The sequence below is a fragment of the Camelus ferus genome, chromosome 1 (genome assembly GCF_009834535.1).
Source record: "Camelus ferus isolate YT-003-E chromosome 1, BCGSAC_Cfer_1.0, whole genome shotgun sequence".
NCBI classification, from domain to species: Eukaryota; Metazoa; Chordata; class Mammalia; order Artiodactyla; family Camelidae; genus Camelus; species Camelus ferus.
This window is the reverse complement of record NC_045696.1, coordinates 23,570,592-23,587,587: the sequence shown is the minus strand read 5'-3', so window position 1 is coordinate 23,587,587 and position 16,996 is coordinate 23,570,592. Positions and strand designations below refer to the sequence as shown.

General features: G+C 34.1%; 1 protein-coding gene across 1 annotated transcript in view; it reads left to right on the top strand.

The window, feature by feature from the left end:
* Positions 1 to 16,996, top strand: part of USP25 (ubiquitin specific peptidase 25) — a 121,266-nt gene that overhangs the window by 59,380 nt on the left and 44,890 nt on the right. Inside the window, 7 exon segments of the mRNA XM_032477331.1 lie at positions 3,496 to 3,569; positions 7,318 to 7,466; positions 12,739 to 12,866; positions 13,211 to 13,306; positions 14,562 to 14,723; positions 15,319 to 15,415; positions 15,417 to 15,546. Coding sequence (XP_032333222.1) covers positions 3,496 to 3,569; positions 7,318 to 7,466; positions 12,739 to 12,866; positions 13,211 to 13,306; positions 14,562 to 14,723; positions 15,319 to 15,415; positions 15,417 to 15,546 — 836 coding nt within the window.

The window sequence follows — 16,996 nt, the reverse complement described above, 5'->3', positions numbered from 1 at the left end:
CTTGATTGCTTTTTATCTGTAGCCTTGGAAGACTGCCACTTGACTGTTTTCTAAAGCTTAGTTCCTTCTGAAGGAATCATTGTGCTCTCACTTTGGAATCTTTCCTCATTACTCATTTACTTTTTAAAAGTTTTCTTTGGGTCTTAGTCACCTTTTCTATCTAGTAACTAATAAATGCTCTCCCCTTTTTGTTAAACTGTTTTAAAAGAAGCTAGAACTTCCCCATTTTATCTGAAATCTTAAGTCTTTGGGGATTAAGTCTTATTTGAAATATATCCCTGTCCTCATTCATTTCTTAGTAATTTTCTGTTTATTCTTTACTGTTTATGGAGCTAAAACTTTCTGAACCACTGTGCTCTGCCTATTTAGATTGGTGTGCCATGGTGCCTACCAGGTTATAGATACATGGAGGTATTGATGCCTGTGTCTCTGATCATGAGAAAATACTTGTTTTTACTCCAGAGTTCTCTGCATATAGTATATGTGTGCTAGTGACATTAAAAAGATTAAGAAGCACTGACCCAAAGCATTGTAGGTTACTCTGTCAGTTGCCCTAAATCTTTGAACTCTTTCTGTGTCAACATAACTCCCAAGGCTAAGGTGTCCTTGATACAAATTTTCTTCAGCGATTTCTTTTGGCCTTTGATATTTGTGTCTACCTAGCTTTTCTGTCTTTATGCAAATGGTGGGTGTATCATTTTTATTATAGGCGTCTCATGTTTTTTAAATTGCTCTTCACTTGTATTCCTTACATTTCTGTTGATAACCACAGTCTGGATCCCTGTGATTCAAAGCTGAGAGTTTGCAAAGAAAAGGGTAAACAATCTAAAAGGTAGGTCTGTGTGTCTCCTTAGGAAGGGTCAGTGCTTACCACAGGTCAGTGGAGGGCAGGCCGAAATTCAGGAAGGAAAATTTGAAAAGATATTTGTAAGGAGAATTCAGAATTATTAGAGCCACTCATACCCAGTTTCTTCTGCCAGCGTCATCAATTGCTCTTTCTGTTGGGTATTTATGTGACAGTAAGGAGAAAAGCAAGGAATATTGCTTTTCTACATGGAAATATGATGCTGTGGAAATGGAGATACTTATTAATATTTAAGTCTAAAAATTTGTATACTTTTACATCAAGAAAGACAATCTTTGGATTATTCCTTCTTCCACATCAGTCTCAAGTCCTTTTTGTTGTAAGAGTATGAAAAATAAGGTATGAAATAAACTGTTTCCATGGAATTAAAATGCTGGGAGATTGAGTATGTGTAGTGGGATATGCATAGGTTTTGGAGGCAGATTACTTTTCAGCTTGAGGACTTACTAGTAGAGTGAATTTGGACAAGTGACTTAACCTACTCTACAGTTTTATTATCAGTACAATAGAGGTAACAGTACGACCTGCCGCCATATAGGGTGGGCTAGATAATCTTGTGGCAACATCCCCACAACCCTAGAGGCTTAAATCACAGCCTTCGCAGTGCCCAGTGAGTGAGCAAGGGGCTCTGCTCATTTATTCACTCGGTGCCTCAGGCTGACAGAGGCTTCACCTCATCACAGGCTGCTGGGATCACCATGTCAACAAAAGATACGCTGCCTCTCAAAGTTTCAGTCCTTCAGAAATGACACGCATCACTTCTGTTCCCATTTTGCTGTGCAAAGCAAGTCATGTGACTTACCTAACTTTAAAGTGAGTGGGGACACCTCACACTCATTAGGGTGGCTGCTATCAAAAAAAGAAAACAGAAAATAACAAGTATTGGAGAAAGTGTGAAAAAAAATTGGACCTTTTTGTGGATGGGAATGTAAAATGTTGCAGCTGCTGTGGAAAACATGGTTGTTCCTCAAAAAATTAAAAATAGATAATCATTTGATGGAAGGAATACTCTCACAATTTATACATATAACTAACCTCACATTGTACACTTTAAATATCTTACAACTTTGTCAATTATACCTACAAAGATGAAAAAAAAAATTAACAACATGACCCAGCAATTCCTTTGCAGGGTATATATCTGAAAGATAGACAGATCTCAAAGAGATAAGTTCAGAGTAGCATTATTCACAGTAGACAAAAGGTTGGAAGCAACTCATATGTCCATGGATGAATGGGAAAACAAATGTGGTATAAATGTACAGTGGAATATCCTTAAAAAGGAAGGAAATTCTGATATATGCTGCAACATGGATGAACCTTGAAGACATGTTGTTAAGTGAAATAAGCCAGTCAAAAAGACAAGCACCATATGTCACTTACATGAGATGTCAAGGGTTGTCAAGCTCAAAGAAACAGAAAGGTAGAGTGGTGGTTCCCAGGACCTGGCGGGAGGGAGACATGTGGAGTTGTTTAACTGAGGAAATTCGGTTTCACATGATCAAGAGAGTTCTGGACATTGGTTGCACAGCAGTGTGAGTATACTTAACACCACCGAACTTCACAGTTAAAAATGGTTAAGATGGTAAATTTTATATTACATGTATTTTATCACAATTTAAAACTATTTAACATTTAAATGAGTGAGTGGGTAAGTGCTTTAGTATATACTTGAAAGTAGAAGGCCAGAAATCTTTTTGAATAGCACTAATGACCACCACGCTACTTCATAGGACTACTGCAAAGATTAAGTCACGTACTTCCCACCAATTGTTTTATGGTTTAAATGATGATGCATATAGTACATTTATCAAGAGACAGATAGTGTCCTTCTCTCCTTTTTAAATTAAGTTAGTTTTACTAATTTAAATACAAAATTCATGAAGAAAAAGTCTCTGTACAGTTGTGGATACAACATACTTTTGTACAGTAAGACCAATATAAACTTTGTGTTTTTGCACCACAGAGTATAAAACATAAAGAGAAAAGGTTAAAATTTATCAGTTTCTATTTACTTCAAGCAAAAAAGGAAAAACAACAAATTCATATGTTAAAGAAATTGGAAAATTTACAAGTGAGTAATTTTATCAGCAACATGAAACTGTAGAAAGACTGGAGTAGCTTTTAGCTACCTGGGTCAAAGCTGCTGATTTGCTCCTTCGCTGTTGACTGCTGGAGTGCACTCTTCTAGGTAAATGTGAGAAATGACATATTCAAATTTTATAGAAGCTTACTTTGATTAAGTGGCTTTTCCCCCTTCCCAGCAAGTCCAAAAAAGCATATATTGTACAGACTAAAAGTCTAAAATTGAAATATATGATGATAATGGAAATATTCCTTCATGAACGCAGACTGTGCTAAGGTCCTCTTACAAGAGTTCCCGTGTAGAAACTCCTTTTAACCCATACAATAGCCTTGTGGTTCAGTAACCATTATTATCCTCAGTTGACAGGTGAAGAAATGGAGAATAAATTTAAGTTCCTTGGCCCGACACTGTAAATAGCAGAGCCAAGTGCATGATAATCACATAAGTGTTATTGTCCTGGCATATAGTACTGTTCTTTTAATGTTTTCTCTATTATTTGCAGGTATAAAAATTATAACATTTATGTTTTTAACATGATTTTTAGGGATGAAGAAAAGCCAAAGAACCCCATGGTAGAGTTGTTCTATGGAAGATTCCTAGCTGTAGGAGTACTTGAAGGTACAGTTACATATATTTGTTTTTTTAATTACAATTGAGGTATTATTAACAATTAGCTTCTTTGTCATGATACTGACTTTGTGGAACGGTTTTAACTTTTAATTTGACTTATTCTAGTAGTTTCTGTTGCATTACTACTAATAATTTACATAGAAAACGAAGAATCGAGTGCATGTAAAGGAAGGTACAGAGTATACTATCATATGCTAATTGATACTCAGTTAATGTTATCCTGATGTTCTTTCCATGGGAAGGGTTCTGTGATACTGTGAATTGTTGGGAGGATACAGGGATTATGAGGGCAGTTGGTGGATCTTTTGAAAGTAATATTGGGGTAGAATACTAGGCGTGGTGTGATGGGCACTATTATTGAGGGTTTCAAGTGTATGCAGGTTGAAAGCTGTACTTAGCAATTTAGCATAGTCAGGATATTGCAGAGTTTCCATATTGAGATGATTATAAAATTCTTTAAAATGCAGTTTTCAAGAAAGAGTTATTTTCTATCTTTTGGAAAATCAGTTGAGTGATAACTATTCATGTTACTTAAAATCCAGGCCTAACCAATTACTCTTTGGTTTTCTTAACAAGGGATGGGAACTGACTCATAAGATATACTTCAAATAATACTACTGACTCCCAAAGCATACATTTTTAAAAAAGTGTGTTTCCCAAATGGCCCAATACATCAAGTTTTGAAAGTTTACCCATATCACCCAAAGTATAAAATTCAGAAAATTGATTTTTCCTCATGATCTTAAGTGATGGATTCCCATGAAGCTTTGTTTGACCAGTTTTGTAGTTTGGGATTTAGACAGAGGCAGACACTAACTCAGAATTTAGTCAGACATTCCAAAGGTTATATTGGGGTGTTAACATTTTGTTTGTCTCAGATGTTAAATATTCATTACATAAATAGTAGAATGTTTTATACCATGCATTACATTCCAGTTGGGCTGTCCGTACTGTCATAGCAGTTTTATTTGAAGGTGGAGCACTGGATCTGAGCAGTAGAGGAGCTCTAATCACTTTGTGACTGGGCACTGTTTATAACACTCTTCATGAGCATTTCCACCTGTATTATCTAGATTCTTAAAAGTGATTATTAAAATAATTTCCAGTTAGTGTTGAAGTCTTTGTACATGGTTTTAGTATGTTGTTTCCAAGCTATTGTGTTGCATAAATGTGATTTTAATACATTTCCAGGTGAACTATGTGTTTGCTTCAGTAAAAATAATTTATTTTAGAGCACTTATCATATTTATAGATATCTTCCTAATGATTTCTTTTAGGCTAGGGACTCTTAATTGGGGGTGATTTTCAGTTTGTTTACTGAAAGTACTCCATTATAAAAATTCTTCAGCTCTTCCAGAACTTCTAGTCCATTGACCTCTATTTTTGTTCTTCTCAGCCTTTTTCTTCACTTCCTTCCTTGCTCATTATGATCATTCCTATACATATCTAAAACTCCTTCTCTCATTCCCTTCTGGCACCACTTCTCAGGGTCGGCTCTAACCCTCGTGAAGCTATTTCTCTTCTCTGCATGTGCTGAGTGCCTGACTGTTGCTAGGGGAAGGTCATTCACATGGGCTAACTATAATGGATCCCAGAGTTGTAGTGATTCCAAGCTTCACTGGTCCCAATCCCATAACCCTACTTGGCATTCATATTTGGTTTGTTTAATTTACTATCTTCTTTCCCATTTTCTGTAATAACAATTTCCAGCTTTTCTACTTCTAATTTATTTCTTTGTCTCTTCTTTTTTTGAGAAAGACCTTAACCTTAAATAAATTTCATATATTTAACTCTGAAGCTGCTGAAACCTAACCATGGGTCCTGTCTAAGACCCTGAATCTAGTTATGTGTTTATGATTTTTTATCATAGTTCTTAAAAATGACTCCTCAACTATATGAGCTTTAGGCTTCTCATTCCATTCCTACCTCCGCCACATTCTTTTTATTTGTCACTCCAGGTAATAAAGAAATTATTCAGTCTAATTTGAATGGCTGTTCTTAATATGTGTTAAGAATCTCATCCTTTCATGCTTTCACTCAGACCTTACTCTATCTAGTATCTCTTTTATCTTACTCTAGTATCTCTATCTGGAGATGTCTTTAATTTCCTACATGTGTGTTAGTCCATTGGATCCCTCTTGGTTCTCGTCTAATTCTTGTCAGCTCCGAATGCTGTTGACTTTACTCTCTCCTCCTTTTTCCTTAGAAATGCTTCTCTGGCTTCTGTCACAGTATATTCTCTTGGCTTTTTTCATGGCTCTGTGAGTACTTCTTAGAAGTTATATTTATAGTTTCTTCTTATATCTTGAGATAGGAGATCCTTGGGACTTAGGCCCTCTCCTCTTCCTGTCTGCTAATCCCTTGGGCAGTCTCACTGACTCCCTTGATTTCCTGCTATCAGTAAGCCAGCAATTCTCCAATTTGTAGCTTCAGACCAAAAGATTAATCTTGATTACAGACTCATATGTCCAACTCTTCTTGACTTGCTGTCTCATAGGCCATTGTAAACTAAAGATTGTCCCTGCTGTCTTATAACAAAAGGAAAAATGATTCTGTGTTCTTCCTTCACTGGTGCCCCTTTCAGTACATAAAAGTCAATTGAGTCATTCATGCTAAATATCTGAGTATCATTCTTGATACCTTCCTTTCTCTTCTAGCCCCCGTCCTGTCTATGCTAGTCACTCATGTCCTATTGGTGCTCTCTTTTGTACATATTTATAAATGGGTGCAATTTCACCTGTTTTTATGCACTTTTACTATTAACACCTTGTTCCATACTACCTTTATTTTTAGATGGATTCTGTAAGTCCCCTAACAGTATACCATTCACTTAACACAGAAGCCATAAGGATGTTTCAGAGATGTAAATCTGAGCCTATTATTCCTAGATTTAATTATCCAGTGGCTTTCTGTTTTACTCAGAATATACTGGAAAAACCAGGCTCACTTTACCAGGGCTGCTGGACTTTGTTAAGAATTTGACTTTTATGCCCCACCTCACTCTTCATTGTCATCTCCTCATTGCTCTCCCAAGCTATACTTCCCTTCCCTTCATTCTTTAAACATGCCACTTCCTTTATTTGAAAGTCTTTGTGTGTGTCCTTTGGCCAAGGACACTGGCTTCCCAACACTCTGGCCTGGCCAACTCCCACTCACCTTTCAAGTCTCAGTGCAAATGTCATTTTGCTATGGAAGCCTTCACTGCCCTACCTTCCAGCTTTAAAAGCTAGGTTTGCTCCCTTTTATATACCCTCTCACAGCAGTCTGTCTCACCACCCCTTTTATAACATCTATAATAACAGACAATCATTTAGTTCTAATTATATGTGCAAATAATGTGTATAATGTCTTTTTCCAAAAGAGGCTGAGAGTTTCTTTGGCTCAGAAGCCATATCTCTTTTGTACACTGCTATATATATGCTGTTTTAGCACAGCTATCTTGCCCTTAAAAAGTACTTTTTGAAAGAATAAATAAACACACACACACACACACACACGTGTATGTATAATTATATACATATACACATGTGGGTGTATAATGAATATCAATAGCTAGATGGGAATATACATGTGTACATGTATGAGCCAACAGGAAAATTACACTAACTTACTGCAGTCTGGAACATAAACAGTTACAGTTTTCAGGTTCAGGAGATAATTTGTATATACATTTACTTTTAGTAGATAAAAGGCCATATTGAGAAACAAATTAATTAACTTTTCCCCGTCTTAACAGGTAAAAAATTTGAAAATACTGAAATGTTTGGTCAGTACCCACTTCAGGTCAATGGATTCAAAGATCTACATGAGTGCCTAGAAGCTGCTATGATTGAAGGAGAAATTGAGTCTTTACATTCAGAAAATTCAGGAAAATCTGGCCAAGAGGTGAGTTTAACATGTTCTTTATTCCTCTTTCCTGCAAGTATTGTTGCAAAGCGTAATTTAAGGCTCTACTTATATATATATAGGTACCTAATAATTAAGAGAATACTCAGAAAATGTGTTTGGATTTAGTTATGGTAATTTAGACATATTTGGGAAACCTACACAGTCAATATAGTCTATAATCTGTGTTAAATTCTCATTTAAATAGTTTTTCTCAAATTTTTCTGTTAAAATCCTCCTTTAGAACATTGTTCAGTCTTCTTAGACTTTTTAGTCAAGGCACTGGCCATTACGGTATTCCAGTCCTGGAAGTAAGGAAGGAAAATACGGATATTAGAGTGGAATTTTATATAAACGTGTATTTCTTATATCAGATATTGTTGGAATACATCCAGGCCTAAATAGGCAACACCAGATTCCTTTTCTCATAAAAATACTATGTACTTGCATGAAGGGCATATGGAAGAACTTGCTTCCTCAAGAAAAAAATATATTAAATGTATTACAAATCTGTTTGTCTTTACTGGTCTCTCTGCCTTGCCACCCATCTTCGTCTCTCCGTTCATCTCTTTAGCTCCATCTGTGTATCCTTCCATTCTTGTATTCATTCAGAGTGACAGAAAGTAAAGGACAGATCATGTGTTCCAAAACCAGTCTTCATTAAGCAATTGGTGATAGCTCTCTAGATGTAAGCTGTGTGCATGAGGGTGGGGATCGTCGTCTGTGTCAGTCACTATGCCCCTAGGATAGTGTGGTGACTCTGAATAGAATTACGTACTGCATATTCACTGAGCAAAATGTCTCAGTGCTATTAAAAGAAAGTTTCAGAGGTTTTTATCTCTGAGTTGTTGCTTAATAAATATTAAGTGATGATATCTCTTTCTATCTAAAAAGGGACTGAGTTCTTGTATCTTTGAGAATGAATTGCTTTTATCTGAATTGTGTACTTTTTATAAAAGATGTAATTCTAACTCCATCCTCATTTTCTTTTCCTTCACATACCAAAACAGAAATAAATAATATTTGCTATTTTTGGCCTTCTCTTTAAGGGAGAGAGAGAGAGAAAGAAAAAATATTTGAAATTGCTTTTCTCTATACATCATTGATTATCTACTTCAGTGATTCTCAACAGATGCCTAGGTCCCCCTTCAAAGTTATCACATTGGAATTTATGGTAGGGATATGGTACATGGGCACGAGAACTCCACAAGTGACTCTGACACAGATCTCTAATTAAGAATATTTAAATTAAACTTCTATATTTTATTGATTGAAAAACAGATCTGTAAGGGTTGGGACTTTCCAAAGATCCTAAGTGGAACAAGAAAGCAGACCCCCCCCATAAAGTGTGATCTGTTTCCTATTAAGTAGAAGGATGATGGGTTTGGGCAGCAAAAGAAGGATGGCATTTTCCTTACATTGTTAAAGTAGCTCAAATGAAATGCACTATGGATTATTGGTAATTAATTAATTAAGAATCTTTCTCACATATTCCCAGCTTTTAAAATATTTTTTTTACATTAACTCTTAATGTCATTTTTTAAAAATCAAGTTTGTCTTCTGCCTTTGGCTTCATACTCTGAATGCCTCATGCTGCAGTATATATTTTCTGCCTAGGTTTTCCCATCTAACCTAAAGTATCCAGTGGTTTGTCATTGTCTCTGAATTCAGCAGTTTCCAAGCAGTCTCAATAATAGCAGTTTGATTACCTGTGATTCCTGTTACCAGTTGCCTAGATTTGCTGGACACAGTAGTTTCAGTAATCATGCAACCTGGTTTAAGTGACTATCCCTGACTAGAGTAGAATATATTAAAAATTTTTAATAGCATACATAAATTATGTTCTTATTTCATTATGTCCTTCAGAATAATTATTTTATTTCTCAATAAAGATGAGTGAACAACATTTTAGGCTTTTTTCTAAATTGGCATAATCCTTGATGTTAATGCCTTTTATCTCTTACACTATTATTTAGTAAAAACTGTTGATCTTACTTTGATACAGAAAATGTCTCATTTGCTAAAATAGCTGAGCAAACTAACGTAAAGATCTTTAGTCTCCAGAATTGCTTGTGTTAAAACATCCACTGAGCTATTAAGTTTTCATTTCTGTAATGATGCATCAAGACAACTGAATAAATTCAAAATGATTCTAAGTAAGATAATTACTTACAAAATATCTTTCTAAATCATAAATTTTAAATTTTAATTAAATAGTATGCCATTTGTAGATGAGTCAGACTCTCCAAGAAAACTGGAGATGTTTTTTTGGTTGCTTATTAAAGGGAAAGAGTTTCAAAGAATAAGTACCTCCCTTCTGGTGTGGGTATTCAGTACTAATAATGTGTTGTGCATTCTTTTAGACTATTGCTATGCACATATAAATATTTATATCTATCTGTTCATACTGTCCTGAGACATATTTTTCACTCATCAGTATATTGTGAGTATCTTTCCATGTCAGTATATAGATTTACACCATTCTTTTCAAACCCTGCAGAGTATCACATAGCCTGTATTTATAAAATTAAATTAACTTAATTCTTCTATGTGACAGTAGTTGGACAGAGAATTATTTCAAAGAATGTTTTTATAAATACCCTTGAGCTCTTTGGAATGAAGGATGTTCAAAACTGGAATCTTTGGGTCACAGGGCATACTCATTAAAAAATGTACATAGTGCCAAATTTCCCTCCACAAAGTTGTACCAAGTTATAATCATATAAAAGTGCTGAGATAAATTTTACAGAACTTTAACTAAAAACTAAATTGGAGAAATAATACCTACATGTACAATATTAGATATATGTAGATATTATTTAGGAAATTTATCTTTTAAAGTGAAAGGGCAAAGAAGTGAAGACAATGGAATGACTGAAACTAATTTTTGAATCAGAATAGGAAAGTTTTGCTTCTCATGGTTAGTTTATGTCCTGATTTTGGTGTTCTGTGAAGAATTTGAAATGGGAGGTCTGTTTTTCCTTGCCCCCTCAGTATTTATATAATCTCACAAAAACAAGGTATTTAAAACATAGTAATAGAAACATCAGCCATTAACATATAGAAATGACTACTTTCTCTCTAGAAAGTATTCTGTTAATGGGTCAGATTTATAGTCACATTAAATTCAGGAGCACTGTTTTTGCCAATGCTGATTATCTAAATTCTTTACTCACTAACTGCAGAAATCTGTTACTCCTGTCAGTTCATTATAAAAGGTAGTAGTAATGATGATGATGATGATAATGATGGTGTTTAGAGATATGGAGAATATAATCATCGTTTTTACATTTAATGACCTGTCTCTCACAGCATGGCATGCCAGTTAGATTAGAGAATTAAATAGTTTTTATTGAATGGAAAACTATTTTGAAAGAAAAAAAGTCCCATTGTTTTATGTCACTTAAAATTCTAGTTATGTACTGCTATATGTATAATTTTAAAATCACAGAGCTAGACATACTCATAATATTTTTTAAATGAATTTAGGGAATGTCTGGCTATCCCCTCGTGTCCTGATCAGCATTGGAATGAGAACATGAAATCATTCTACTGCTGTAGTAGGAAAAAACTATCACTGCTGGTAGAGGAAACAAATCCACACAGAGACATATTACATAATATATTATGAATGTACTTTCCTAAGGTATGGAACCATTTCCTGGACTTTTCATGGTTTATAGAGAAGCATACCCCCAATTTGGGTCGTTTCATTTCTGTTGGCCTTTGTAAATTCCTGTGAATTACTTAACTTCAAATAGTTCACATACTTTAATAATTACATATAATTTTAAATAGTGGCATTTAAATCATTGCAACTAAATATGAAAGTAATAGTTCTTGAAGTCAACTTGTTTGAGTGTTATGGAAGGGCATAGAGAATATTATCCTAAGGCATCAAAAGTTTTACTTGTAATAAATATGGGGTATGTTTTCATTCTTAATAGTAATTTTAGGTGTGAATTAGAACTAACTAAAAAAACTTTTGCCAATGTCATGTAAGAATAAATAAGCAAACATTGCTCAAAATATTCTAAAACTTAAGAAATGTTTCTGGTATTAGAGCTTTCATAACTTCCTCTAGTCAATTTCAGGTAATATCCATATAAAACAAGTTACTTCAGCTTTCAGTAAAAGATAAACTAAATCCAGCTCGTAGTCTCAAAACAGGTAATCATTAGCATTTTGGGAGGGAGAAATAGTTTTGAATAACTACTTCTTACTGGCTTTATTTAGAGAAAGATAGCAGCTTTCACGATCACATTCAGCTTGCCAAATGTGCATAGTTCCTGCTTTTTTTTTTTTTATTTGAATTTAAATTAGCATACCCTTAGTTTATTGACATTTGTGTGGTGGCATTTTGTGGCACTTGAAAATATCACATTCAGTATCGTATGCACCAGTTTTCTTTTTACAGTTGTACATTACACGGCTTATAATAAGCACTTTAAAAATACTTGCTACATTATTTTATACTTCTGTATTTGTTGATTCACAAGTTCATTTTTCTTTAAATAAATGAAATTTATGTAAAACTTGAATCTGTTTTATGAAAATAATTTTGAAGTTTTGTTGCATTTCATGCTTAACTGAACAGTTGCCAGACTGTGTGGAGGAGTTGACTCATAGCAATGAGGCATTCAATTCTTTGAACACTAGTCATTTTAGAAGACTTTAAGTATGATTATCAGTATAAACCCCATATTTGTTAATGATGGATCTTTTCTTAAATTCATCAAAATTCCAGTAGGAACATTAAATTTAAAACAGGAAAGTATCAGTTTCTAGTTTTAGCATGAGAATTGTGATCACTTACTCTTTTTTTTTTCATTTGTGCACTACGTCTTACAAGTTACTTTGTCACAGGTTTTTGACAGTGTGGTTGATTGCATTAAGTATATGTACCATTTGTGGTAACAATAGTGACATATTGAAGAAGCCATAAAAATCGAGCTCATAAGCCATATTTTATCCAGTGTCTTTCTCTTTGGGTTAGAAATTCTAATGTAAAGAATTATCATGGAAGAAGGAAAGTCATTAGAAGAGTTTTCTCTTTCCTGGTTTTGTTACCCAATTGGAATTTTCAAAAGGTGTGAAAAACTTAGGAAGAAGTTGAGTTTTAACTAAATTGCATTCCCAGTTGGTTATTTTTGATGTTACCATTGTGATGATGCATATAAAAATGCCACTGCTGACTAACATCCTGTGCCTTAAATTGCAGTGGAGAAGGGGCAAGGTGATATTAAGGGTTTTTTTTGTTATTTTCTTTCAGCATTGGTTTACTGAACTACCACCTGTGTTAACATTTGAGTTGTCAAGATTTGAATTTAATCAGGCATTGGGAAGACCAGAAAAAATTCACAACAAATTAGAATTTCCTCAAGTTTTATATCTAGACAGGTATGGTTTTGTATGCAGTATGACTTAGTTTTGAAACAGTTTAGTATCCAAGGGAGAAGTAATTGTGCTTAGAGAAAAATTTGCTTAATTTTCTTAAAATTAATTTTTACTTTTTGTATAATACATCTGATACCAATTGTCAAGGAAAATGTAGGTCTCTTTTTATTTAGAAAAGTATAATTACTAGGAATAATGTTATGGAAAAAATAATTTTATATTCTCTCTGTGATGCTTTATTATAAAATTTTGAATGAGTTGATCTTCTGTGGTGATGGCTAGACTTAATATTGTATCTGCTTACGTGGTATTTTGCACTACTAATAATTTTTTTTTTTTCCTGATAGATACATGCATAGAAACAGAGAAATAACAAGAATTAAGAGGGAAGAGATCAAGAGACTAAAAGATTACCTCACAGTATTACAACAAAGACTAGAAAGGTATTTTAACTTTTAGGAAATTATTAGCTATAGGAAGTCATATTTTTAGTGACTATTTAGATCTCTAATTTTAAGTTGGCTTTGAATGATTTATAATTCTAGAAGTAGACAATCATTCTGGATTGATATTTTACTTGAATAGGTTTTGAGTTTTCTTCTAAACTAAAATTAATAGTTGGCATTGTAAGATTATTTTATTGTTTGAAATTAAGCATTCTCACTGTCAACAGGTAATGCTTATGGTGCTGAAAATAAATGTAAAGCTAAACTAATCTATGGTTGAAGTTTCTTCTCGCATGAGACTAATTATTACTCTTGAAATTTCCATTAAAATGAATGGTGACTGAATTTTTCTCAGCACAGAAGATACAAACTCAGATGCCTACGAGAGCCTCATGGAGGCTTTCCAGGGAAGGGAAGCAAGTCGAGTAGTGTAAACTGGTGGGCACAGGGACACAGAGAGCACATCCCTGTGGAGGGGGTGGTGCCGTCTCACCAGCGAGCGGTGCCATGCATGAGTATCATCTCCTTATTGTCTAGAGCTTTGGATTGTTTCCAAAAGAAGCTGGAATCTAGACTATCAGACGTTCTATAGTTCAAAAAAAAAGTCTGAACCTTTAGGCTGAAATTATAAGCTGAAATATGGTCTGAAATATCCTAGTTTGCAACTTCTAATGTGTTTTCCCTTATTTTAGTATTAATTGAAAATTAATAGCCTAAAACTTTTTTATACAAAATAGTATGTTATATTTCAATTATTTTAACTCTTAAAAGATGTCAGTAATAATATTGAAAACTAATCAGAAGTAAACGATAGGATAATATTTGTCACCATTTTGAACATGGGACCAGATGACAGATCTAAAAATAAACAGTCTCAGGAAATGGAACTGTCAGTTTTCATTTTGCTACTGCATCATAACTTAGAGCAGCATTTAAAATTTCTAACAGTGTGTATATATATATGTGTGTGTGTGTGTATATATACATATATACACACACACACACACACACACACACACACACATCGAGTCTTTTTTTTTTTTCAGTCTTAATCAGCTTTGACTTCGCTCCTTTGGAGAACATTTTTTTCTTGAATATATATTTAGTTTTACCATCTTCATTTGAAAGCAAAACTCATCTCATTGTTGAAGGTTTATTGAAATGTTTTTATCATGTTTTATGACAGTTGTTGGGAAAAAAATAAATGTGCTTTATAAACAAATGAAACATTTATCTATTTTATGGTTAACAGATATTTAAGCTATGGCTCGGGTCCCAAACGATTCCCCTTGGTAGATGTTCTACAGTACGCGTTGGAATTTGCCTCCAGTAAACCTGTTTGCACTTCCCCTGTTGATGATCTTGATGCTAGTTCCCCATCTAGTGGTTCTGTACCATCACAGACATTGCCAAGGTAAAACGTTTTCTTGATGGAAGAGACAGCTACGTTGCTATATTATGTAATAATGTAATTGATGCCTTTAAAGACGGTTTTATAAATTGCGTGTTGTGACTCATTTGAGTGAACTCTAAAAAGATTAGATTTACTTAGAAGAGTCTGTGTCTTCTTCGTGCTCTCTTCTTTTATTGTGGATCGGAATTTTCATTACATTTTTGTTGTTCAAAATTATACTTTATGTTGTTTTGGTATGTTTTATATATCAACCTTTTATCCATGAAAATACTACTGCTAAACTAGAATTTTTTTCTATACTGTGAGTTAGTAAGTATTAGCAAGGGAAGGTTTTATAATTCCAGAATACATAAGATTTAAGTAAATATGATTAAGCCATTTGTACTGTAAAGCCCCAGTTTTATCCCTATAATATAGTTCCATATATTAAGAATCTTAATAGAATATTAGATTAATCCACATATTTTTATCTTTTTTTAAGAAGACCTTTTTCTTTTGAAATTATAAGCCAATTTAATGCTGTGTGTTTGGTATAATCTTTGTCCAGAGTTTGAATTTGGAAAGTTTAGTAATAATGTGTGCTTTAAAAACACAGCACAACAGACCAACAGGGAGCTCCTCCTTCAGAACTGCCAAGCACATCGCCTGCATCAGTAACCGCCGTTTCATCGAGATCAGTAGTACACAAGCCAGTTCACTCAGTCTCGGATACCTCCAGATTTGCCCATGCATCCAGCACCAAGGCACATAACAGAAGAAGAACTCTCTGTGCTAGAAAGCTGTTTACATCGCTGGAGGACAGAAATAGAAAATGACACCAGAGGTAAGAAGCTTCTCATAGCATAGCTACTCTGGCCCCAGATGGATATGATTAATGTTAAAATTGAGAAGGGAAATCACCTGTGGATCCTGTGGATTATGGGTTTCATATGTAAATATTATAAAGAGTTTTTTATCCCCTAGAAAATGTTTTCTATAAGATAATATTGTAATATTATATTATAATATGATCTTAATATTAGGTTCAGAGAAACCAAAAGATTCTCCCTGGATTACTTAGATGATTAATGACATAACAGATGATTTGATTTCCTAGTTTAGCGCTCTAAATTTATATCAAACCAGTATTCACAGCTACTCCATTGGTAAAACATAATATAGCATCAAATTTTGTACTTATCATTTATATACTTCCCTTGATGTTTGCACAGTGAGTTCAAATGATACAGCATTTTCTTTAGGTTTAAGGATTAGAAATGTGAATTTTAGTTTTCAGTCTTCTTTAGCAGAGATTTCCAAATATGATCTATCAGCTCAGTGCCAGTCTGTAACGAGTTTTAACTGGCATGTAGCAAAATAAGAAAGATAAAGACAGTGCTGTGTGTGTGTTTGTGTGTGTGTGTTTGTGTGAAGTTGCCATCTGCCCATTCTTGGGAGGAACTCTCCTTTATTCTGAAATTATCTCCTTTCTACTTTACTGTTATTAAAATGCCCCTTTTTAATGAAGTGATGTTAATATTTTATGCTAGGTTTTATTATAATTTTTCTTGCATATCAAAATATAATACCCTATTTTTGCTCCCCAATTTTATCCTAATTTAATTGATCTATGAAGAAGGAAAGTATAGGAGTTAACTGTTTTATACCAAAGAGCTAGAAATATACAGTATTGATAGATTTTAGATGCCCAACGTGGCTCTTTACAGCCAGTATGTAAATAAAGAGCAGTCCTAATTCAATAGAGAGTAAATAGGGTGTGGTGTTGACTAACAACTAGCATTAGTAACTGTAAAGATTTCCTTTAGTGTTTTTCATATATACGGGAATATTTTACATTTGAATTCATTAGTAAACATTAATTAAGCACTTGGCTTTTCCTGAATATTGTGTGAGGTGTTGGGTAATTTTCTACTGGACTTGGTAGATTGTATTTGTTTTTATAAGATTGCATTCAGAAGGCTGCAAGTTAGGAAACTTTGACACCAAGGTAGTGGCATTGAGGAAGGAAAGAAATGAATTTGGTGTATTCTTTGGAACTGACACGCGTGGGTCGTTGACGAGAGGTGAGAGAGAGGGACAGATCAGAGATGATTCCCTCAGTTATTCATAGTGAATATGAATTCGTATGAATAACTAAATGGATTTCTATCTGCACTTTGAAAAAAGGGAAACTAGTGGGTAGGCAGGCCCCTACCTTGGGGGAGGAAGTAGGAATATGATGAGTCTACTTTTGGCATTTTAAGTTTGAGGAACTGGAGAGACATTCATGCCAT